This window comes from Mauremys reevesii, linkage group 6, assembly GCF_016161935.1.
Source record: "Mauremys reevesii isolate NIE-2019 linkage group 6, ASM1616193v1, whole genome shotgun sequence".
NCBI lineage: Eukaryota > Metazoa > Chordata > Testudines > Geoemydidae > Mauremys > Mauremys reevesii.
Window position 1 is genome coordinate 90049627 of NC_052628.1, and position 26637 is coordinate 90076263.

At 41.2% G+C, this 26637-nt stretch overlaps 2 protein-coding genes across 2 annotated transcripts in view; both read left to right on the forward strand.

Annotated features, from left to right (window-relative positions):
- The window catches only part of CBWD3 (COBW domain containing 3), a 55990-nt gene extending 43076 nt beyond the window's left edge, over positions 1–12914 (forward strand). The window contains 5 exon segments of the mRNA XM_039544072.1: positions 7762–7830; positions 7933–7998; positions 10294–10423; positions 11744–11796; positions 11799–12914. Of these exon segments, the coding sequence (XP_039400006.1) occupies positions 7762–7830; positions 7933–7998; positions 10294–10423; positions 11744–11796; positions 11799–11882 (402 nt within the window). The 3' untranslated portion in view covers positions 11883–12914.
- A 6427-nt stretch (positions 12915–19341) lies between these two features.
- LOC120407459 (forkhead box protein D4-like) lies at positions 19342–22588 on the forward strand. The gene has a single exon (XM_039543110.1). The coding sequence runs from the start codon at positions 20242–20244 to the stop codon at positions 21157–21159; it is 918 nt and encodes a 305-aa protein (XP_039399044.1). The 5' UTR covers positions 19342–20241; the 3' UTR covers positions 21160–22588.
- Positions 22589–26637: the final 4049 nt, after the last annotated feature.

A 26637-nucleotide genomic window follows, 5' to 3' on the forward strand; every position in this document is an offset into this window, starting at 1 on the left:
AACTTTACTCACATGAGTAGCCTCATTGAAATAAATGACTCATGAATAAAATTACTCATGTGCAGGACTGGGCCCTAGGTTTGTAGTAATTATTTTTCACATGCGTATTTTGTGCACCCAAACATTATTTGGGTGTATAAATTGGGGTAGTTGGGCACCAAGTTCTGCACGTATACATTTAGAATCTTGGTTACAGCTGACATATTAGCCCAATATGTGTAAATTTTCTTACATAGATGCTTGCAATTTGTTTTACAAGGAAAAACTGTATAATTGTGCATTTAGAACTCTGGACTAGAATCTGCCCTAATTTAGGTCTTCATCCTGCCAACACTTATGTACATGATTATTTAACTATTATGAGTACTTCGATTGAAGTTAATAGGATTGCTCATGGTAGTAAAACTAAGCATGTGCTTAATGGACTATTCACATTAGTAAAATTAAGCACATATAGAGTTTGTAGGATCAAGGCTTTACTTTTTGGCGTGTAAGTCAGGGCAGAATTTGACCCTCTGTCTAGTACACAGTTAGAATTGTCATTGTTGCATTTTTAACAATAGGAAGTGGTTCATTATAACCTCTTAGATCAGTGGTTCTCAAACTTTTGTACTGGTGACCCCTTTCACATAGCAAGCTTCTGATTGCAACCCCCCCCCTATAAATTAAAAACACTATTTATATATTTAACACTATTATAAATGCTGGAGGCAAAGCGGGGTTTGGGTGGAGGCTGACAGCTCGCGACCCCCCATGTAATATTCTTGAGACCCCTTGAGGGGTCCCGATCCCAGTTTGAGAACCACTGTCTTAAATTTTTCTTTTACTTGATTAATGGAAAATATAGTGTTGTTTTCTTTCTTAAACATTCCTAAACTAAAAATCAAATTGAGGGGCACGGGGGAGAAGCCCAGTTTATCACTGTTACAGAAATAGACCTATGTGTAATGTTGATAAGCACTGACAATGTGCTTGGTGCTATACAGGGCAAAAGTAGCTTGCAGTGTGAAGTCACAGAGAAGAGTGAAAGCTGAGAATTTTTTGTTTGTTGAGTATGTGGACATGTTCCCCAGAGAATCTTGTGGATATCATGGAGACATCCAAGTAAGATCATATAAAATATAATAGGGTTCTGAGCTAAGCACACTCTAAATTGCTCTTTTCATTTCAAGAGCACTAATTTTGTTTTGCTGCTTAAAAGGGGGAGAGTGGGACTTCCTCCGTATGTAGTTTGACACTTTATTTAGAACCCAAACATGCAATGTAAATGAACAATGAAAGCACTGGTGAGGGTGGTGGGGGAGAGGGTAAATACATTGTGGTGGAAGTTGTGATTTTAACATATGAATGCTTCATTAGACACTGAATGAGAATGCTTTCTCAAATTTGTCTTCAGTGAGCAATTCAAAACTATCCAGGGTTTTTTAAAGTAACCTTCAAATAAAAACAAAAAACTTTGAACTAATATAAGCTGTAATATGGGTGACAGACACATTTTAAAGGGGCACTGTCAAGTTAATTGAATTATATTAAGTTATAATTTGTATTAAGTTATTATTTGCCAACAGATACAATTACCAAGTTTCCTAAACCTAAGCATAAAGTTAACTGGTCTGTTTAGTAACTGTTGGCAGTCAGTGCTTTAATGGCAACCACTGCTAGATGAAATGAGGGAAAGGAACTTTCTAAAACCTGTAATTTACAACAGTTTTTTAAATATTTTTTAATATAATGAAAATCTTTGATATAAACATTTCCCGGAATAGTTGCAAACTTCAACAGAACAACATTGTGCTAGTTCTGGAGAACCAGAGAGTGAAATGGATTATTGGAAACTAAAACCAATATTCAATTTTTCTCTCTAAGCTGAGTGAAATACAGTAAATAAACAAATTGTATAAATGGTTTAAGAAAGTGTTTTAGAAATGTTTCAGGTTAATATAAAGAGCCTTATTCAGATCTCTGTTGTCTGCATATCTCGCGATCTGGGCTGATCGAAATGTAGGGTAGTGCATAAAAGGCAAAAAATACTTGCTTTGTGCTCGGTAGCTGTATGTCAGGGCATGAGAGAAGGCTCACATAAACTCCATGCCACTTCCCTCACCTGAGGCCACAATCCCAGCAGGTGGAGATGGAAGGGCCCAACTTGGACTTCATGAAAATATATTTAAAGGGAGGAGGGGGAAGCAACCATGGGATGAGAGCTGGCTGCAGGGATGAGGGTTTTCATGCTAGGTGGCTGTGGCGGCCCTTTTGACTGTTGGGGGTTCATCACTCTCCTGATGAAAGACAGCTCCCTTATTTATGATCACTTCAAGAGTCTAGAAATCTTTCTAATAAAACTATTGCTATCCCCTTCTGCTGTCCACAGATTTCAAAATATTTTGATTATATTCTGTTCTGAATTATTGTGTTACCCATTCTTTTTCCTGTGTCTGCAACAGGTCATCTTGTTACACATTTGTTCTGAGAGTCTGATTAGACCGTCTTTTTTGGTTATTCGGTGTATTGTATTAAGAGGGAGTGGGGAACCTTGCAGAGCTCTTGCCTCTGTTATTGAAGCAGTTTTTCTGTCTAATTTTCCATGGCTCACCACAGAGGAAGCCATGTTCCATGAAACCATGGAAGATTGGTCAGACCAGGACTTTCACTGGTGAACTTTAGCATTTCCCCAGAAGTTCTGAAAATTAGAGTAGTGGCAGGTTGTAGGGGAGGCATAAAGGCAATAGCTGTGTGAAATGGAGGCAGCCTGTTAACGGAACCAAAGAGGTTATATCACATAGTTGAAATAGGTGTTGGGTGCACTGTTCCATTGGTGGTTATTAAAACACTGTGATGAACTAGAGGAATAGTTGTTTTTGCAAGTTAAACAAAGTGCTTTTTGCGAATATGTTAGAGCATGTGTCTGTGTGTGAGTGAGAGAGAAGTTTGTGGACTCTGGTAGTTCTGCAGAAAGGTTATACTGGGCCTAAATTTTAAAAAGGGAGATCAGCAAAGTTAGTCGCATTTTGACACCACCCAGTTGTCTTAAACCTGGAAACTAAACTCAAAATATTAAAATGAGAAATAGTGGGACTTTAATACTTTAACTCAGCGGTTCCCAAAGTGGGGTCCGCCATGGGTTATGTGGGGGTCCATCCCTTGAGCCTGGGTCAGAACTCACTGAAACTGCGTTCCAGCACTTTTGCTGCACAGATGATGCCACTGTGAGAACAAAATGGCGTTCTCCACACACTGTGATGTCATATGCACAATGTATGGGAGGTCATGCTGGTGGGGCATTCCGGTAGTACCAATTCTTGCACATTCAGGACTAAACCCCCCTGTGAGCATTTAGAAGTACTCTTTCTGCTATGCATTTCAAGACTCACAAACCTCAGAAGCAGCAAAGAATCCTGTGGCACCTTATAGACTAACAGACGTTTTGCAGCATGAGCTTTCGTGGGTGAATACGAAGAAGTGGGTATTCACCCACGAAAGCTCATGCTGCAAAAACGTCTGTTAGTCTATAAGGTGCCACAGGATTCTTTGCTGCTTCTACAGAACCAGACTAACACGGCTACCCCTCTGATACTTGAAACCTCAGAAAGTAATAGCCCCATTTAGGGGAAACAGAAATACAGATAAAGTGACATGTATAGGTTTTCAGGGAATCCTGAGACCACTAAACTAAACTCTGTATATTAGTATATATGTGTATTTTCGGAGGCTTTAAACCACTCCATAGCTAAGCTTACTGAAAATAATGTTAGTTAAAATGAAAATAACTGTTTTGTTACAAAAATGGACAAGTGTTAAAAAACGGAACCAATAAGAAGAAAAAAGATATCTGCTATTGAACAAACATGAAATCAACGAGGATCAAAGTGACAACAGAAGTGTAACTAGTAATAAGGAAACATCATTGACACATGTCACTGGTGTGAAATGTGAAAATATGGAAGGTGACAAACTTTATGAAAGAACAAAGAAGAGGAGAAAGTATGATGAGCTTTACATTACATTTGGCTTTACCTGTGTCATAGACGAAGATATATAGTTGCCACACAGTTTTTTGTGTTACAAAATGGTTTCTAATTAGTGTTTAAAACTAGCCAAACTCTGCTGACATTTAGTTACAAAACATGTTCTGTACATAGATTAGCCTGTAGAATTTTTCAAACAAACATTAAGCGACTTATAGGCTGGAAAACAGCGTGTTATTAACACAAACCATGTCAGTCATAAAGCTCTTGAAGTTTCATATAAAGTTAGCTATAGAATTGCTAAAGTTGGAAAACCACACATAATTGCTGAAGAACTGATTCTTCCAGCAGTGAAGGACATGTTAAACATAATGCTAGGAGAGAAGCAAGGAAAGCAATTAGAGATTATTCCCCTGTTGAACAATACAATATCTAGCAGAATATGAGTGATAATGTGGAAAAACTGGTGTTACGCTTGCAGTTGAGTCTGTATATTGCCTTGCAAATCAACAAATCAACAGATGTTGCTAACCTTCTTGCATATGTTTGGTATATTTTTGATGAGGTGGCTGAAGACTTGATTTGTCATCACCCTTTGCCCACATGCATAACAGCAGAAGATATTTTTTGAATAACTTTTTTTTATTACGGAAGCGTTGTGTTGGTCTGTGTACTGATGAAGCTCAAGCTATGGTGGGTGTATATTGAGTGGAATTGTCACTCGAGTATGTCACGTGTCACCAAAAATGCAGTGGTACCATTCTAGCATATGATGTGAATCATTGGGGGCAAAAAAATCAGCAGAATTAAAGGCAGTGTTAAATGATAAAATCATGATTTTTTTTTTGTCATGTACTATGAATTTGTACATATTTAGCACTCTGCAGTAACCTGGGAAGTGAACACTCTTCATTACTTCTACAAACCGAAGTCCATTGGTTCTCCCCTGAGGGAAGATATTGGCCTGTTTGTTCAGAGACGTAATTTTCCATGGATTATCCTTTTGAATTTTCAGAGAGACAAATTGCACCTTTTAGACAGTCACAGCTGGCATACTTGAAGGACATATTTTCTCCGTTAGTTTAACTGAATTTAGGTCTCCAGGGAAGGAATATCAATAACCATGTTTGATGATCAAGACTAAGGAGAAACAATGATAAAGCTTCAGTTGTGGTGTTGTGTGACAAATGACAATTCTGATTATCTTTTAGATTTATGTTAGGTGAAAAATGCAAAACATAACATTTTTTGGCATTTGATAAACCTCAAGGGCAATTTCCAAGAATATTTTCCTGTGAAGAATGATGATATTTTCCTGTGAAGAAGCCAACAATTGGATTCAACACCTCTTTGCTATAAAAGCAAAACCATCAAAGGATTTGAATATTGAAGACAGGAGGAACTAATGGAATTGTTGTGTGATGGAGATTTGAAGATGGACTTTACAAAGCATTCATTGATCCAGTTTTGGCTGCAACGGAAGTCAAAGTATCCAACGCTGTCAAACAGAGCTGTGGTGTTTTTTTAATTCCATTTGCTGTTACTCATTTGCATGGATCCGACGAAGTAGGTATTCACCCACGAAAGCTCATGCTCCCAAACGTCTGTTAGTCTATAAGGTGCCACAAGACTCTCTTTGCTGCATTTGCATGAAAGTGATTTCTCAGCACTCATCTCATTAAAATCAAGATATAGATACAAAGCAAGATCTTTAGGCTGAAACTTTCAAATATTGTGCAAAATATATCAAGATTGTGTTCACAAAGGTGGGCCCACTCCATCACACCGAGTAACACAATACGTTTCTTTTATTTCAGTTTTAAATTTAAATGAGTTTTTTAACAAAACTACCATAGTTATATTTTATATCAGTACCTATGATTTCTTAATTGTCATACCATGTTTGATGACTGTATTTCCATAATGTTCTTTGATACCTACCTATACTTTGATATACAGTTTAATGGTTGCTATAATAAATAAACTTGTTATAATTGCAGACTGTTTACTTTTGGTTCCTTTGTGAGTGTTGTTTTAATAATAAAGTAACCTAACTAATACAATAACTGCAACAGGAAACTAAATGTAAAAATGAAAGGGGCCTTAGAAATTTAGTCAGATGCCAAAGGGCTCCTTTGCAGAAAAAAGATTGGGAACCACTGCTTTAGCTCAAATCTCAATGTGACCTTGATTATTGGAGTTGCTATCGACACATCCATAATTAAAATTGTTCAGCAGAGAGTGATGGATAATTAATACTTAAACTTAAGTTACATTATACTTAGATTTGATTTTTGTGGCCACTGCCTAAGAGTGAGTTCAAAATTTTTCTCATAATTCAGATTCATGTTCATACTAATCTATGTGTTAAGTCTCTCTTAAAATACAATTGTATAAAAACCTAAATGAATACCTAGTGGAAAGAGATGAAGTGTAATACTTCCTGACTTTTATGTGGGAGGTAGCAACTTGATATTATTAAGGAAGTGATTATTGTTTATGTAGTGTGGTACTTTTTAACCAGCAGCCCATTTCCCACTAGGAAGCAGTATGAGTTCATTGTTTAACAATGGTTTATAAAAAAACAACAACTATTGAGATGTATGAGGGGTAAATGAGAGCAGGAAGTTTTCTCACAGTTGGCTACAAGTTCTTCTGGAGGAGAAAGGGTGCTTATTGACTTCATGTCGATTGTTGATAGAAGGATAGCTGCAATATGTGTGAAGCATAATAGACTTGGATCGGCCCCTCTTTTGAGGGTTGGTTTATTTATTGTATTTTATTTTGTGAATTACTCTGTCATTGAGTAAACTCATAGAATTGCTGCTTTAATCATTTTATTTTTCTCCAAATATTATGACCAGTTGGAGAGACAAGGTGGGTGAGGTAATATATTTTATTAGACCAACTTCTGTTAGTGAGAGAGACAAGCTTTCAAGTAAGCTCTGTGTAAGCTTGAAAGCTTGTCTCTCTCACCAACAAAAGATGGTCCCATACAAAATATCACCTCACCCACCTTATCTCACCCCACTGAGATGGTAATTTTGTATGTTGAACTTTAAGTAAAATATGGTTCTTAATGTATTTTGAAATTAATTTCAGCAGTTCTAAACGGGACATTAGCACATGGATTCTTTTTTTTCCCTTGTCTATGATCAGGCTCTAAGAAATAATCTGCTGTTCACTTTTGGGTAAAATACAGCATTTTGTGTTTTTATTTAGGGATCTATTTATAAATCTTTATTTTTTCATAGCATAAAAAGTGTACAGCAATGACAGGATAAAGTCTGGTGCATTAAAAGAGAACCCCCTTATTGTGACACGTGTGTATCAGCCCAGTGAAACTGTGCTGGTGAATGGGAACAACTATGAAGATACCAAAAAAAATAGCTAAGGGGGGGAAATAACGTTTTTAAACACCTTTAAAAGATACCAGTATTAACAGCCTAGTCATATTAACAATTGTTGATAAGGACTAAATATCAATTAGTGCAAAGAGTTCTACAATATGAAATGTTATGGCATCAAAATACCCAAATGTATTGACTGTAGGGAATCATATATTCCTTAAACTGACATTATAAAAACAACTGAATTGACCAGAGTAATATACTATATTAGAGTAGAACCAGTAGTGTAGATATTTTTTCCTTTGGGGGGTTTTGTTACAATTCCTGATTTATACTGTTAAGTGCACAAACATTTGTTTTAAATAAGGTATTGAACTGTTTAGTTTATTTGTCTCTAATTAATTTAGAATAACTGAATATTAATATTTAGATTTTTCTATTTGCAGAGTATTGTTACGATTACATTTGAAATATTAGGAAACATAACTGAAGAAAATCTAAATGAATTTATTCAGGTGAGTGCTGCATAACTTACCTGAAAAATGTGAGCTGCACCACTTGAGAAAATTATCACTTGTGTAAAGCTTCTGTTTTTTAAAACATATTCCTATTTGTAGAATCTTCTGTGGGAGAGGAGTGTTAAAGACAAGGCTGGTCGTCCCATGGAGGTCATAAGACTCAAGGTTCAGCTTTTAAATTTACCTAACTTATTATAAAAAAACTTCTGTTTTTTAACTCCCTTACTCCTGTTAAGGATAAAACAGTCTAGCTACATCCTTGAATGTTCATAGTTGCCCCATTCCTGGATCACTTCATTTGAGCTAGGGGAAAAGCAGTAATAACTTGATTTTCAGGATTCAGTTCTTTCCCACCGCTTCACTCCTCCCACGTGGCTAGCGAGCTCTGCTGGCCAGCATATAGGGGGAGGAGACCCATACATTGTTCCCTTTATTCTCAGCCCACTTGCTCTGGATTTAGTGGGAGGAAGCCCCAAGCTCCAAGCCTGGAATTACGGTCAGCCCACTGTGCAAGGGTGGGAGAATCCTTATTCCCCTGTATTGCTACTGTAGGGCTAGTCACAAGCTACTCCATGATGATCAGTTGTATAAATGTTGAGTTTTCTTTGCAGAAGCCCTTGTTGCCAGCTCTTTAATGTTGTATAGTCCTTGAAATCTTACTTCTGTGTGTTGTCATTCCTCTGAAAGATCCCATCCCACCCACACCCAAAATGGCCAATTCACTTGGAAATCTGCCTAGGGTTGTAATTATACTTCTCAACATAACTTGCAGAAATTTAAATGCACCATACAATTCGGGAAGGGGAGACGTGTCAAAGTCAACACTTAACATTCTCTACGAACCTGAGATTATGATATTTTTAAAGAAGCAATCAATGGATATGCAAATAATAAGTGAAATTTCTCAGGAAAATATTGTCCTGTATTTGCAAAGAGTTTATATTACCTACTCCCCTACAAACAAACAGTTAAAAAGGTGATACAGAAAATATGGACATTCAAAACTCTGTCAGTGCTTTAATAGAGTACAGTAAAGAGAAAAAATGTGCTCAGGTTTATTATTGCTTAATGAGAACAGCATTTGCAATGGTGCACAGTTGAGTGACATAATTATTTTTACTTGAACTTTCAGTAGTGGTTATATATGTGTGTGGTCCTGCTACAAGAAAATCAGGGCACTTTTGTTTGTCTTCAATCCTCCTCCTCCTCCCTAAAATTTAAAAACCCACTGATATTGCTTGGAAAATATAGTCTGGGAGGAAATAATGTTGATATGTATCAATATATGTTCTGCATTTTCCCCACATTTTACTATACTGAGCACTTGAATCAAAGCAAAATTTATAAGGTAGGCCTCTGTCCTGCGACTGTCTGTGCACTAAACCTCACTGAAATACATGGGGCTCCATGCAGATGTGTCCCAGTCAGTTGTAGGATGGGTGGCACAGTTTTGTCTTTTTTTGCTTATGTCCCACTTTAAGTTATAATCCTGTTTGACACTACAGTCATCTTAACACCAGTTAATTTGTCAAACAGAGGATTAGGACTTCAGGATTTCAGATGAAGAATAAGCAGAAAGGAACTGACTGACAAGATCCTACTTTAATGCAAATGACTGTGTGTGTGTGTGTGTGTGTGTGTGTGTGTAAATAAAAAAAATTAAATTAAAACCTCTCCCATCCTCCTGAAGAGATACAGAATGTATTAGATAATCAGAATTGTGTGTAACTAGAAAGTTTTACAAGGTTTTCTATGAAGTGTTAATGGATCTTTCCAACGGGAGTTTTTGGCACTTAGTTGCTGGTCTCTTTGTGTTGGCTCTAATCACTTCATTATGCTGCTGAGCCTTTTTAAAATGTTGACAGTCACACACATTCATATATCTTTTTGTTTTAGAATAGTAAAAAAGCTAAGGGCGTCAACAACTTAATCATAATTATCTATAACCAGAAAACCGTGTGTTGTACTGTCTACCTACTGTGATAGGCAACGGTGTGGTGTTCTCATTCACACATACATTCTATTAAATAAATAAATTAGCTAGACTATGTAATATAATCTGACCAGCATTTCTCTCATCTGTTCTTTCTCCTCTTATTTGTTAAGCCTATGGGTTGTGTTGTCTTGTATTCAAATTATTGTATTCTGTTTGTACAGTGCCTAGCACAATGTGGTTCCTATTCAGATTGCAGCCTCCAGGTTCTCAAACTGGGGGTCGGGACCTCTCGGGGGGTCGTGAGGTTATTACATGGGGGATCGCGAACTGTCAGCCTCCACCCCAAACCACACTTTGCCTCCAGCATTTATAATGATGTTAAATATATAAAAATGTGTTTTTAATTTATAAGGGGGGGTCACACTCAGAGACTTGCTACGTGAAAGGGGTCACCAATACAAAAGTTTGAGAACCACTGCTCTAGGCTCTATTGTGATACTAACAATAACTGTCCTCCTGATCAGGGGTTGGTATCTATTAAAGACAAATCTCACCAGGTGATTGTCCAAGGTGTCCATGAACTGTATGATCTAGAAGACACCGTGGTAAGCTGGAAAGAGGATGATGAAAGAACAAACAGATTGGTTCTAATAGGTAAGAGGAAATTACACGTTTCTTAGTTTTGCCTGTTGTGAGAAACAGCTGACCAAAGTCAGACTATAATTCTTCAACGGGTAAAACAAAGTAAATAAAATACAACTGTCCATAAATTGTATGTATATATGGAGTGTGTGTAATTAAAATATGTGTATGTATGTTTTATTTATTATATATGTAGGATTAGTAGAATTCTGTTTTTTATAATTTTGATGGATAATGAGTTTATTTTTAAGCATTTTTAATAATTATTTACATTTTCATAGTGGCACAAAATTATGGGTTTTAAGCCTTTTTCAGTTTTTATCAATTTTAAATTTTCACAATTATGGGACATTATGGAGATAAGGGGGTCAGACAGTATTTAATGACAGTAGAAGACAATGATATTCAAAAAGTTAAAGCTTCATAGCAGTTAAAACGCAAATTGTCAACATCACCTGTCAAAGTGTACCCAAGTAAATATCCTTAAATCAAACTCTTAAGTTCTCAAGTGGCACTTTTTTTTTTTGGCCTATGTATAAATTGTGATTGATGGAAATATTTTGTTTTTTGAGTGTACAGTGACATTGATGTTTACTGACCATTTACCGATTTAAAAATCTAATCCTTCCAAGCCTATATATACACCTCTACCCCACTATAACGCGGTTGTGGGGAGCCAGAAATCCCTACCATGTTATAGCTGAAACCCTGTTATATTGGGGTGAGGCGGCAGGACTCCAGCGAGATTTAAAGGGCCTGGGGCTCCCCGCAGCAGCCGGAGCCCCGGACCCTTTAAAGCGCCACCAGAGCCCCGCTGCTACTGTGCTATACGCAAACCCATGTTATATGGGGTCACGTTATAGCGGGGTAGAGTTGTATATGTAACTTAAAAAAAATCTAGGATTAAAAACATGCTTGTGGGAATTTATTACAATAAAAGATTTGATAAGTCTCCATAAGGAAAAGGTGTTATTACCTTTTAGGTGTATGTAATATTAAAGGCTGATCTCATGTTTTCTTTCAGAAATGTTCATAATTAATGTTGAAACTACACACCTCTTAGGATTTTTAGTTGTTTTTTATCTAAACTCCAGGTTGACTCTGCAGTTTTAATGAAGACTAATCCAGCATTTCTTCCCCATTTCTCTTATTTTATACTTATTGTAGCCTATTTGGAAATCTATAGCTTAAAGTTGCTACTTACGGTCATTATAATAAGCCCGTGTTTTAACTCATTAGTATGTAATAGGTGTTTGTATACTTGTCGGTTTTCATTTATGTATGGATTATTTTGTGATATGCTGGAAAATATGAATTTTTGTCTGTTTACAGGCAGGAACTTGGATAAGGATATCCTTAAACAAGTATTTATAGCTACCATGACAGAGAAACAGGAAAACAGTTGACATCACACCACAAAGAAGAAGAAAAATCTGTCCTTAGCACTGCAAACTTTTATAATAATGGATGACATGCAGTACAGTAGCTTCATTTTGCTCTTGCAATTTATACAATTGTTAAACTCTGAATTTGACATTACTCCTGTTATGAATTCCAAATCATCTATTGTTTAAATATTTGCATTTATGTTACAGAATAAAATAGAGTAAATTCATGTTTCTAAAATTTTGGCATGTGTTTAAATGATGTAATAATAATATATATATTCATAGAAATAGTTAAGGATAAGTTGTTTTTTTTCTGATGTTTGTGTATGGGTCATGTAGTATTATGATTGAGGCTATCTGGTGCACACACAATAGAGAAATTTAGAGCTTCCCAAAACAATTCTGAGGCTACTGCTCCATCCTGTTGGTTCTTTTAATAAAAAAATAATTAAAAAACATCATTGATTATTCCCAGTGAGGCAATCATAGTAAAGAGAGAGTCAGGTAATCATGTTGTTTAGCTCCATATTACCTTTCTCTTTCGTACCTTTTTTAGATCTAAAGTAAAGATGATCAGTCACCTTTTCAAATAGCTTTAAAATGATTGTATAAGTAAAACTAAAAATACCTTAATGACAGATGTACAAAGTTAGGTAAAGGATAATATCGACATATACATAACTACACCATCAATCACATTTTCATAGAGTTGAGATCTGTAAATGACCTCTTAGATCTTCAAGGCTGTGACCCTGTCAGTATTGAATTCTTCTATACAGGGCATTTTCTGTTGTATTATCCAAGATGTCCACTGCAATTTCTTCCCTTTTTTTGTGAGATTGTATGACTACTATTTTTTTTTTTCTGGCAGTGCATATTGTTGCTGTGAGGGGAACTTAAAATAAGGTTTTTATCTATGATCTTCACAAAATTAAATTCTTCCTCCAGCTTTGTATGACTCCTAAGAAGAAATATACTTATTAGTTTCAGTGGGATTTATAAAATATAATTGGGCAGATAAATATGCAAAAGAAAATACGTGTAGATGGGAGTATGTTAAAAATGGTTGTTAATTTTCAAAAGGTTACTTCTCATCCAATAAATAGTCTGTAGAATTGAGGGTTTTGCTTTAGTGCATCATTGATGCTTGGATGAATGTTAAAGCTTCTGTGATTTTCACAGAGTAATGAAATGGAAACTTTCATGCTTCAAACTCCAAAAACAACATGCTTCTTTTTATCAGTAAAGAAAAGTGTTCATTGAATTTCCTAGCAGTGAGCATTAAGACTTTTGGTAAGTCTAAAATGTTACCATTCTTGTTATACTGTATCTGTTTTCAAATTCCATGCAATTCTTTTTATCTGATTTCCCCCAAGACAAATTCTGAGACTGGATAGTTCAGAGGATTTGTAATGAGATATGGAAGTTTTGGTGGCTGACAGTTGTTCAGTGGTATATGTGGAACAAATTGGTGATCTCAGTCCACTTCCTAATGGACAGCTGTTCGTATCCCCCAACTATCTTCACAGGTTGCCAAAACTGTCAGAGAGCCACAAAGTCCAGAGACTGAATGGATATAGAAATTTAACATCTCTCTGACCTGAATAAATACATCCTGTACGTCAGTATTAAAATACATTGAATGGCCACCATAGGGAAATTTGTGCTGCATTTTCCTGTGCTATATCTGCCTGTGGACAAATAGGATTTCAGTTTTCAATACTGTGGATGTGGCATCTTTCATGAACACTACATTCATTTTAGAATGAAAGTTAGGTGTTAATGCTCAGTTAAAAACAAAATAGACTATCCGTTGAGAGAAGCAGCTCTATGATGATAAACAAATGTCTTCTCTCTGTGTATAATGGAATACAATATTTTTAAGGAAATACAGTTCATTTCCAAGGAATTAAGTACAGTAAGGAAAGCATTGCTTATTAATCTTTCACAGTAGCCTTCATCTGGTTTGACTCAGGATAGTATGGAAGAATGTGTGTCTTGTAAGAGCTCCTTGTAGCTTCAGTTGGGATGTAATCAGCTCTGACATGTTCCCTTTTGCTAAATCCCTTCTACAAAATATAAAATATTAAGTTTCCGATTATGAACTGTTTATATTTGGTACACTTTTTCTTACCTTGCTTTAGTTAAACTGAAGTTAAACTGCTGCTGCTTCCTGTTGGTGGGCAGCAAGTGGCATCTGACTGGATCACATCTGAGTTATTAGTGGAATGGATTGATAGATTTGATGTGAGTGTACATTTTTGTTCGACAGTAGAGAAAATTGACAGTGCAATTTGCATTTTTAGATGGTATTTACCAAACTGAGGCATCAGTAGAGGACACTTTTTTTTTTAAATACTTAGTTGGGAGATTGCCTGTGATTCAGTTTATGGAATGATACAAATATTTAAGTGGGATGTGCCTGATTGTGCAAATGAAATAGAAGATGTATACAGTATTGACCACATTTTTCCCTTATATTCCTTGGAGCCTTGGTTTTCACCCTTTGCTTTCTTTGCCTTCAGCTACCTTATGTTATAAAGACACTCCATCTGGTTGAGGAAGACACTGATACCTTCAGAGCCAATCAGTGTTCTTGAATTGCCCAATTCTGGATCATTCATTTTCCAGTTTGGGAAAAACCTATATGGGTTCAAACAAAAAGCACATACAATATTATTTCAGACAGCAGTCCCTGAGGAACAGGTCAACCGATGGGTGCCCTGTCCATTCCCTGTACTACGCTGTCATCCTTTCCCTTCTTTGAAGGGGGAGAGTAGCCACAAAAATCCAAGATATTAGCAGGAGAAGCTCCTACCTATTCAGATGCCTCTTTTCACAGAGCCCAGTTACATATACAACTTCAACTAGATTGAATCTGATTACTGAGAAGATAACAGAATTAACCTCTACAATTACATCAATTCTTAAATGTGTCTGGGGCAAAAATCTATCTGGGGATTGGTCCTGCTTTGAGCAGGGGGTTGGATAGATGACCTCCTGAGGTCCCTTCCAACCCTGATATTCTATGAGTTCTATGAGTCTCTGTCCATTTGTCAGTCCTGGGTGCTGGTGGCCCACTGAAGCTGAAGAGTCAGGACTAAGCAGAATCTTGTTTTTATGCATAGCACCAACCTTTTCAGGTTTTTTAGGTACAATCTCCCCCCATCTCCTACCTCCACAGCCAGGAGCTGCAGCCTGTGCTCCTGCTCTCTGTTCTCCCTAACCTTGCTTGTTTTTAGTTCTCTGCTATTGGGACTCTCCTCATCATTTGTGTCTGTCTCTCTAGAGCAACTAAGCTAGTGTCAACCAATCAGCCCACCCTGTATGCCATCTGTCTCAGCTGGCTGCCCACATATCTTATTATGCACCCTTTCTTCCACAGAAATAGTGGCACAGAAGGCACTTTTCAGCAGGGACCACCAGATTCAGTAAAGTGGCTTGTGCAGCCTGATCTAAGCCACTTGCAGTTATTTCCATATTCCTCCACCCCTCTTGGACTGGATCTACATTCTCTGGGGTGATTGTACTCAGCTCCTCTGGTCTGCGATTTTGCCGGCCTGCCATCAGCTGGCCTGAGGTTGCTGTAGCTAAGGTCTTATGCCAAGAATTGGAGAAGGTAGGGAAAAGTTGCTCTATTCTGTGTCTCCCTTTCTCAGCCCCTGTCAATCCCCTGCACCCTTCTACCTTTGCCCATATGACCTTGTCAGAAGCAGCTAGTGATACCCCCTTTTTACTCTTGCTTCCAAGTAAGGCAACAAGGTGCCACTGTATTTAAATGAGATTTATTCACAGACTGTTTGGTGTCCTTTCCATGTATCCAGCTTTATGGGCCACTTCACTCCTGCCTCTCCTGCTCTTATGTGGAAACAAAAAGAAAAGGGATTGCGAAGGTTAGGACCCCAATTGGCTTGATGTACTACACAACCCCTATTTTTCGGTAGACATTTTATGTCATTAACATTCACTTTAAGTGCCTGATCTTGCAACATACTCTGCATAAATTGGGATCAAACTGAGGTATTAAGCATCTGGATCTGTCTGTTGGGGAGGATGGAGGCACGAGAAGAAAATGTACATATAAAGATGAATGCTACTACTACTCAAAGAATCCTGGCTGAGGTTTTCTAAGCCTCCTTGGGAATTAAGGCATGCATCTTGCATTCATTTTAATTCTTTAACTGTGCAACCTTAACTTGTCATAATGTAGAGTGGGTTGGGTTGATTTTTTTTTTCATTCAGTATATTGTTCAAAAGAAGATTATAATAGACTGACCTCCCGTTTAACCCTCGCTCCTTATTCTGGGATAATTTAGCAGGGATTCTACTGCACTTATTGAAGTCAATTGGTGTTTTCCTTGAGAGGATAATGATCAGGACCACAAATATTACTGAAAAGATGTTATCTTCTATTTCAAGTGAAGATCACATGATATTTTCTCTCCACTTCATTTCAAGCATTTGTGACATAATCCTCTGATTTATGGAGTAGCCATAATACTATGCTAGTACAGTATAACGTGAAGATATTTAGCAGAGGGATCAGGAAGAGATGACTTGTTAGCCCTGTAGTTACAAACAAGGGGAAGTGTTTAAATATTAGTTCCCGTCTGCTGCCACCACAACTCTTCTTGGAACACTTTGATTCTGGGAAGGATCCTGCAGTATCAAGAAACAGCTATTGGCCAGTGATCTCCCTTTAGAACTCACCCCAGATTCCAGCCAGAGTCAAAGCAAATTGTGCAGGTATGAAAGGAATGCAGGATTGCCTGCTAGGACACACTCCAGTGATCAGGCATCTTTCCTTAGGGGAAAAAAATAGTTAACTTATTTCTAGCCCAAAGATGGGGAAGTTCGGTATCTCTATAGATAAAAGTTCCAGAGCTGGTGATCAAAATGGAGTCTTCTATCTTGATAGGGGAAATTTCATTCTGCCAGAATTTGTTTATCATTGTTCACCTTGGAAAAAATTCCATGGGTAAAGAAGAATCGATTTTGACTTCTTGTCCCCTCTTCCAAAAACAACCCAGGAGGGCACAGAAGACTTATGTGAGTTTAACTTGGATGATCAGCTGGTAAGGAAATGTTCAGGTTTTTGGAGAGCTAAAACTCTGATGTGAGTCTGGCCTCTCTAAATTAGTGAGGCAGAGCCTGTGCCTGTTAAGTGAGAACAAATTTGCACTGCAGCGTTTAGAATCAATTTGTGCCCAGGTCCCAACGGTGCTGAATGTTCTCATCCCCTAGACACTGCCTGGATTAGCAGCATCCCGTTCATTGGGGCTCTCCTTACAGGGTCCAATTCATAAGAACATAAGAATGGCCATCCTGGGTCAGACCAAAGGTCCATCAAGCCCAGTATCCTGTCTTCTGACAGTAGCCAATGGCAGGTGCCCCCAAGGGAATGAACAGACAGCATGGATCACTTGATAACCTATCACCCAATCCCATCTTCTGGCAAACAGGCTAGGGACACCGTTATGCCCATTGATAGACCTATCTTCCATGAATCGGTCTAGTTCCCTTTTGAACCCTGTTATAGTATTGGTGTTCACAACACCCTCTGGCAAGGAGTTCCACAGGTTGACTGTGTGTTGTGTGAAAAAATACTTTCTTGGGTTTGTTTTAAACCTGCTACCTATTAATTTCATTTGGTGGCCCCTTGTTCTTGTATTATGAGAAGGAGTAAATAACACTTCCTTATTTACTTTCTCTATACCACTCATGATTTTATAGACCTCTATCACATCCCCCCCCTTGCCTCTTTTCCAAGCTGAAAAGTCCCAGTCTTATTAATCTCTCCTCCTAGGGAAGCTGTTCTATACCCTAATCATTTTTGCCCTTTTCTGAACCTTTTCTAATTCTAATTGGTATGGAGATGATCCCAGAAGAGGGGTGGCTAATTATACCCCCCCCCAGGGAAAGCCAGGCGCTGCCTGCTCTCTTATATCCTACTCCATTTGTTTGCTACATTATCATAAAAAGATATGGGCAAAAAACTGTTTGAAGCTAGAAAACCCAGGCTGAAGTGTCTGCTTCCGCTTCTGCTTCGCTGCAAAGCGATGCTGTTTTCCACTGTCATTGATTTAACAACTGCTGAACTTTGTAGAGGTGAGTGTTACTTTTGTTTTGCGAAGTTAGGGGAAGACGGGGGAGACCTACCCTTTAAGCTAGAATTACAGCTTTATTTTCTGATGATAGACTGCCTGGCTGGAAAACAAAACAAATTACATTTCATTAGTGGAGGCCGTGCAGCACCCCCAGCGTCGTGGTTTAAACGTCCGAGCCAGCTATCGAAAGGTAATCAGACCGTTGTATGCAGAAAGAAGAAACCCAAACGGTTGCTTTTTTAAAGAAAAGTCGGTTTGATTTAACCTTTAAAATTATTACCGATATAACAGCAATTGCGCAGTGATGTACGTGTCTTGAGACCTTTTATAGCGATCTAATGAACAAGAGGAAATTTCTCCCCCATATTGTTTAAATTTCTTATAAGTAATGTTATTGGGCGTGCTAACATCAACATCGAGAAAAAGCTATGGCATGCCTCAGCAGCCTAATAGTAAATTCATTCTATTGTTCCTCCTTGCATGTCTACATTTTCTCAGAAGAGAAATTACTCCGTTCATATTTATGAATCACTGAGCCTGGATGAATTTATTTTCATTTTGAATATTTTCCAGAGTTGTCTTTGTATATTAGGGATATTGCTTCAGGTACAACGAAAAAGCGCTAAGGTTCTTGCAAACGAGTACACAGAGATAAAGCTGTATATGTGTAAATAAAACGTAGCCGCTATTAAGGAAGAAAGTAAATATTTGAATAGATATCCTGTGTGCGTTTGTTCATGAAAATGCTGGCAAGAAGAAAGCATTGAAATGCAGGCTAGCTTCTGTGTCCCCAAGTAAACTTCAGTTTGCCCAGGGTTTCTCTGATGATATGTGAGAAGAGGGTGAAAATGTCCTTATTCTGAATTCTCTATCTCAAAAACTAGGATCAGCATGTACCAGCCTTCAGAGCGGAAGACAAATACACAGAAGGAGAATTGTACAGTTCTTCCTGATTTTTCTTCTCTAAACCCACTGCCGCTGTGCTATTTCCTACTGTGTTCATGTGCAGATCTGGGAGGTAAATAGTAACCTCATGTGCGGTGTCACTTGCCATTTTCATGGCCAAATCCACCTGCAAACGAGCTGAAGTTTACAAAAGCCAAGCTGCCCAGCTGGGGTCCGGACCTTTTGCCCCAGCTGTTTAATGCCCGGCGTAGTTAGCCTATTAGCAGAAGGTAGCGTCTAGCCTTCGCCACTGTAATAGCGGAGGGGAAGTGGGAATTCGTTCAGAACTGCAATAGGAAATCCTCTCCTAACCCACCAGCATCCAAACCTCACAGAAACGCCTTTCCCCAAAGTAAACTCTGCGCTGTGATCAGTTTATTTTATTCTCCAAATTGCTGTTCATTAATTCAGCTTTTAAAGCCGTCAAGTTACCACGCCCGATCTGACTGTCGCCCGCAGATAGCGCCTCATTGCTATGCAGATTCAATTTCAAGAATCTCAAATAAAGCGTTTTCTCTCCTATCTAGTTTGAAAATTTGACCTTTTGTGTTATGTGCACATGGTCATTCAGTACAAAGCCTGGGCCATGTGGATCAGCTGGTAGTGCTGTTAGGTGCTTTTTAGCGGGAGGAGCTATAATTATTGTAACTATTTGATTGCAGACGTTTTCTGGCGTAAATAGTGGTGAGGTTTCATTTTTTGAGTATCTAAGCGTTTGGGTTTTGTAAGGAGCGGAACCACACGCGCGGATTTCCAATGCCGGCCCTGTTAAAATCCCCGAATCCGTAAGGATGTTAATCTCCTGCTTACAGTTCAGTAGCGCTGAGAAGCGACGCTGGAGAGTCTTTGTGTCCTTGCTGTACAAGCAGCACATTTCAGCAGGCAGCGCCGAGCAGGGGCTGGTAACTCTAGTCCATAGCTTAGTGACGGACGGGGCGAAGCTTACTATGATTATAACCTTGCTCATTCAAATTTTAACTAACACCAGATGTGTCTTTCCGTCGCTAAAGGCTGCAAATGCGCTTTCTCCATGGCCACCTGCCTCTCACCCGCTACAAGTGGAGGGAGAAATGGCTGAAGAGCCTGAGGGTTGTAGCCCAGTGGGCCATGCCCCCCACCCCGAGCTGCTTCCTGGGGGCTCCGCCAGGGTCCTGCGCTCGCCCGCTGCCCGATCAATGGCAAACGCAGCCCAAGGACTCAGCGTCCTCCCCCTCGGTGGTGGGCAGGACCCAGGCACCTCACTGCAGCAGGGACCCCATTGGGCTGTAGCAGGGACCAGCCGCTCCTCTCCCCGCGCTGCCGTGGGGAGGGGTATAAGAAGGGCTCGGACGCGGCTTTCCCAGCCACACGGCGGCCAGGGCTGCACCCGCGTCCGTGGGCGAGCGGCCCCATGAGCCGGCAGCTGGGCGTGCGGGGCTCGGATGGGGAGGACGAGGAGGAGGAGGTGGAAGGGGGCAGGGGCGTCCCGGGGCAGCCCCGCCGGCAGGGGGAGCCCGAGGGGAAGCCGCCCTACTCCTACATCGCGCTCATCACCATGGCCATCCTGCAGAGCCCGCAGCAGAAGCTGCCGCTGAGCGGCATCTGCGCCTTCATCCGCGGCCGCTTCCCCTACTACCGGCGGCGCTTCCCCGCCTGGCAGAACAGCATCCGCCACAACCTCTCGCTCAATGACTGCTTCGTCAAGCTGCCGCGGGAGCCGGGCAGCCCGGGCAAGGGCAGCTACTGGGGCCTGGACCCGGCCTCGCAGGGCATGTTCGACAACGGCAGCTTCCTCCGCCGCAGGAAGCGCTTCAAGCGGCCCCCGCCGCCGCCGCCCGCCCCGGCCCCGGCCCCGCTCTGCCCGCCCTGCGCCCTGCAGCCCGCCGAGCCCCTGCGCTCCGGGCTCCCGCTGCACCCCGCCTGCCCCCTGCCGCGCCGCGCCCTGCAGCTGGGGGTGCTGCTACTGCGCGAGCAGGAGGCGGCCGGGGCGCAGCAGGCGGCCGCTCCCCCGGGCCGCGGCTGCTCCTTCAGCATCGAGAGCATCCTGATGGGCAGCGAGCCGGCCCCCAGCCCGCTGCTGCCGCCGGCCGCCGCCTGGCCTGGCGGGCCCCAGCTCCTGCCCCGCACCCCCTGCCTGCTGCCCGCCGCCCTGCTCGGCCTGGCCTCGCCGTGGGACGCCGCCTGCTGCGCCCCGGGGGCCGGGAAGGGCGCCCGCCTCCTCCGGCCCAGCCCTGCGGCGGCGGCGGTGCTGGGCTGCCAGCCCGGGCCGGGCCCCGCCAGGCTGCTGCCCCTTGGAGCGGCTGCGGGGGGATCGCCGGCCGCCTTCTAGCGCCAGAGGGGACCGGCCTGGCACCGCCACCCCGGTCCCAACCTCCTGCCGGGGTCACCCTGGTGGGTGGCGTTAGTGCCTCAAACAACGTCATGCTCCGCTCGGACACTGCCCGGCCCGGCACTGCTCCGCCTTTGCCGTCGGCGGGGGACTTCTGAAGCCCCCCCCCCCATCCGTCTCTGGGTGGCGATTGTCAAGGGGCGCCTGACTTTATGCTGCGAGCTGCCACTGACCGACCCTGCTAAGTTTGCAGCGGCTCCGGCTCTCAGGGGGACAGAGAGTTTTTCACCCCGTTTCTGGCGTGTAGCGATCATGCAGCAAATAGTCCCCTCACGGATGTGCGTTGTCTGTAAGATGTTTACAAAGCCAAGGACTTTATGAGGGTTGTTTTTTTAAGGAACAGGTCACCGGGCACTAGCGTGAGTGTTGCTGTTTTTCTCCCTGTGCAACGTCAAAAGCGCATCCGGTCTGCATTATGTGAGTGAGAAATGAACTAAGTGGGTAACTTGTGGGATTCAAACATAACTTCAAACACTGGACAACTTCCGCTATAACACGTTTCCTTTTCTCCTCCTTTGAACGAGAAACTTTTCAAAATGCCAAGCGTACAATACTTATGTATCCTGTGTTTCCTCTTGTAACGGGTTTGCAATATAAATAGACATGAAGCTGAATATTTATTGCCTGTGATCTGTGCAGCTGCCGTGGGCAAATGTTAACATAAAAACTTGTGTATGGCTAAATAAAAAACAATATAGTGCTTGTCCTTTTTCTGAAGTCAGTTATAGAGGATAACACAGCTAAGCATATGCTCATCATAATGTATATAAAATCCCGCTGGCTAACTTTCCAAAGAGACCTTTTCGCTTTTATGTTTTAATGGGGACAAAAGGATAATTTCGAAGTCCCTCTATGGGGAGTATTTAAGGTATTTTCGAGTGTTTCGCGTATTTAGATTTAGGGTTTATTTCTATGTTATTTGACTGCACATAAAATCAGAGGTGTTTTTCTCAAGTCTTAGTAGAAGCTGATTTAAATTGAGATCCGAATTGCCAGTGGCGTCACTGGGAGCAGAATTGGAACCGTACATTGGGATAATAGGGGTCATCTTCCTCCCCACAATGGGCAATGAGAACAAACTAGGAGGTGGAAAAGAAATGTCACTCGTTTCTGATTCTTAGCGGTAGGCGAATGTATTAACTGTATTTGTATTAAATCTACCTTTACATGTGTAATTTCCCCCTCTCAACCCGCAAAGAGGGATACCACCAGAAAAAAACATTCTTGCGAAGCTCACGGCTGTTTTAGGTGTCTAACCAATAGCATCCGAAGAAGTGAGCTGTAGCTCACGAAAGCTCATGCTGAAATTTGTTAGTCTCTAAGGTGCCACAAGTACTCCTGTTCTTTTAACCAATAGCAGTGTCTTGAAAGGAACTCGGTGAATGGAGCTGACGTATAAAAGGAGGGAAGAGTGCAGTAGAAGCCAAGGTCTTGGGTAGGGGTTACCGGGTCCCGCTTTCATTTCTTACATGTATTATTTACTTTCCATGACTAGATACATAATAACAAAATTATATATTACTACATAATATTGTATATGTTTTCTTATTGTACTTTCTACCAATATCTCTTGATCTATTGCCCTTATTGATAGAAGTCACCACATTCTAAACGAAAATTAATTATAGATTTTCACTTTCATATTAGGAAAATAATTTGTTTTGATAGTTGTTCATCTGATTTTCTTCAATAATGTTTATTTTATGCCTCCTTCCCCAGCACTGCCCAGCCCAACAAACCCCCCTTCCCCCGCGCCACCCCCTCAAAACAGCCACATAGGCAAAAGAAGTGTTCCATTCTATGCATCTGAAGAAAGCTCATGCTGAAATAAATTTGTTAGTCTCCTGTTTTTTGTAGATACAGACTAACCCCTAGTCCCCACTGCCTAAACCCCTGCTGGCTCACTGCTCACCTCTGTGCCCAGGTCACTATATTACTGCACACAGCAGTCAATCAATGGAATTGTAGATAAATCTCTGCATTATGCATTTTTGTATAACTTTTACATGACTTTGTATTGAACCTTAGTAATATGTTATAGCAGAAGGTAGTGTAATTTTGCTAGAAGTAGAATAAGATCTTCTCTCCACTTTGTAATCAATTGCCCTATTGAATGAATGAATGAGGTGTGAATGAGGAAGGTGTGGAAGGCAGGCACCTCAGACAGCTGCGGCTGAGTGGGATGGGTGCAGGCTTTGGGACAGAGTTTGGGGATGGATGCCCAGTGTTTGCAGGAGCGGTGGCTGGGGGGATCCAGTCAAACTCTGTTCTACTGGCTTGTTTGATCTTTTGGTGGAGCCAGATGAAAACCACAAACCCAATGAGAGCAACAGGCTGGAAGACTAGACTGAACCCACCACCCAGCCTAGTCCATCCCAGAGCCCAGGACTGAGGGCAAATGTCCCCAGGGCACCTGCTTCCACTCCTGGCCTCAGCGCTGCCAATGATTCTGTGTGGCTGCATCGGGTGGGATTTCAAGCAGATCCCTGCACCAAGAGCACCTACCTTCCCTGCCCTAAAGCTGCTGGATGGCTAGAAAGCTGAGCTGGGCATTTGATTGATCTAGAATATTATCACCCCCAAAAACCTTAATATCCACAAAGCTTTGGTCTATTTCATTGTTGCAAGTTTAATGGAAATATTCATCCCCTACAGCGGTCTTGCAGCAGGGAAAGCAGAGTTGATGGGAAGGAACTGGTTTGGACAGGAAGTCTCAGCCTGCCATGTTGCAGACCCCTCTTGATGTATTTGATTTCCTCCTCCAAACCTCCTCTCTCTCTCACCTGGAATTCATGATCCCAACTTTAGTTTTGAAACAGACACAGGCAGGCACAGACTCACCCTCAAAACAGCACACCACGTAAAACACAAAACAGCCCCAATATTATTACAACTGGAATCGGGGTCAGTCAGACACTCACGCTGGAAGGGTGCACTGCAGAGATTCCTGTCTGCCACAGACCAGAAGCTCTCCTCCAGGTGAGTGCTGGGGTGGGGACATGTGCCTCCTGACCTGCAAGTACAGCCAGGCTGGTCCCGCTCAACCAATATGTACATGTATTATTAATTACAGTTCCCAGGGAAAGTACCTGCCCTGGAGCATTGCAAAACCCTTGTTCCCTTTCACTCCTTATAGCCAACACTTCATACGCGTTCAGACTTTTAGATTGTTTAGTTACCGGGCGGCGAGGAGATTAAACACTATATGATCCCATCCCAGTGCAGTCTGCGCAGTGTGCTTGCCTCTTGCCTTTTTCAGCAAAAATTCCCATTGCTCCTGAGAACCCGAATGCGCCCCCCGTGTACAGGCTGCTGGCCGGTCACAGGAGAGCCGGTAGAGAGGTGAGCTCAAAAAGGTAAGGTCTCCTCATCAAAAATGAATGTAGCTTTCCCCTCCCGCACAACCTGCCTTGTTTGTTTAGTGGGGTTGCCATTTAAAGAGGGAGATGGATTGTTACAAAATTCTACTAGGCTCGCGAAAAGTGACATTTTTTTCGTAGGCGCCTAGCTGTATGTCACAGTCCGCCTGCAATTGTCTGATCATCTCTGAGCGGCACTGGGGTGTTTTATTCGCTTTGTAACGCGTGGTCACCTTTTGTCTGAAAACGAAGTTAAGGATTCCTGAGCCTGTTCACGGCAACTCCTTTTTTCTTTTTCCGTGCTGCAGTTCTCTGATTATTAAAACAGGACCCACACAGTGCAACCCTCCCTTTGCTCCTTGCTTAATATGCGTCTCCCCACGTGGCTAATAATCCAGCCTGGCAGGCTGCACGGAGCAAGACGATTTAAAGGAAGAAAATAGGCAGTGATCTGCCAAGGACCCGATTCTGCTCCCATTCAGTATAGCAAGAGCTGGAGCAGGTCCTGTGTCCGGAAGGAAAAACTTCGTGTGGAAGTGGTTTTTGGTAGTTTAGGTTGATGTTTAGCTCTGTTCCCTTTACGAGCTAGATCCTTGAATCTTATTTGAGCGTTTGAATCTTGCCTTTGGACTAGATGCAGGATCGGCCCCATAGTGTGTAACAAACCTAGTTAATGGTCTGTCCTATTTCAGAGAATTTCTAACTGCCTAAGGAAAGGGAAGTTTCTTCCTCTCTGAAATAGGGCTAGCTCCCTCCTTCCCCCTCGGAAGTCAATCGGAACAAACTCTTCCAGCAGGTAACTCCTTGGCTTAATCAGAGCATTGATCTGAGGTTTTTCCTTCTTCCATTGATTTTTCTGGGGGGAGTGGGAGGAATTTATTTTAAATCTCAAACCAGTTTAGACAATCGCCAATAATTGCATAAAACACTCCACTTTGTCCTGGTCATTTTTACTTTAATCCGTGAATTAAAAATATATACAATGTACATAAACGACGAGGAAGCTGCATATTTATTTAAAACAATCAAAATGACATTTTCTCTAAATCAGTCAAATGCACAGAGAAATCTGAACGATCCTACACTTCTGGACTCGGATAATTGTGGAGTAAACAGCGGGTCTCTAGGCCTGACCCAAAACCCATGAGTCAATGGGAGTCTTGCTGCAGACTTCAGTGGGCTGTGGTGGATGAGGGCAAATAGCAAAGGAAAGTGGGTCGCACTGAAGTGGTGAGGCACTGAGGAATTGACAAGAGATTCAGAATTTGCTGTGCAATTTGAAACCATCAGCAGTTACTACTTTGTTTTGGCTATTTCAGCCTGGCACCCAACCGTGCTCTTCTCCTGCGCCTTGCTGCCCGGTGACTAGTAAATGGACAGTCAGTGAATCGTTTTGACCTGTCAGTTTTTTGTTTTTTTTTTACAGTTAACAGATGAACCGTCTCACTCAAACTGGACACATTTGAAGTTTCACCTAAATACTTTTTCTCTTCCTTTTTAAAATCAAATATCCCCCTCCCCCGAAACCTCCTAATGTTAACTCACACGGGAGGCTATGCAGTTAATGTATTACATCCAAAAAGGCAGCGTTCATTCTGACCTCCCTTGAAAATTCATCTCTAACCCACCTCGCTGTGCTTAAACTTCGCGGGGGCGGCTCTGAGATGAGGCCATGTAAAAATGTAAAGATAAGTGCCTCTACGGGATGGTCCGCAGGCACTGGAAAACTCCTCACACTGTTAACTTGATACTTATGGCATCTCCTCAGGTGAAACAGAAACGAATTATGATTTCATTGCTTTTACTATATGACTAGTTGGGTTCATACAGAGAAGTATGTGTTATTGCTCATAATACTTTTCTTTGACTTTATACAAACATTTTTCTTTAAAAAAATAAACGGAAAATCTATATAGTACTTAAGGGTTGTCACGTTCGACAAACCCAATCAAGAGAAACCATGGTTTTCATAGTCTCTTTAATCCCCAATCCCGGCATATATGAGCCGTATTCTGAACGAGACAATACCACGTTATAAAGACCACATACACTGGGATTA

Excerpts from the sequence above, each read along its gene's own strand:
- LOC120407459 (XM_039543110.1), top strand. The coding sequence starts at position 20,242 with ATGAGCCGGCAGCTGGGCGTGCGGGGCTCGGATGGGGAGGACGAGGAG.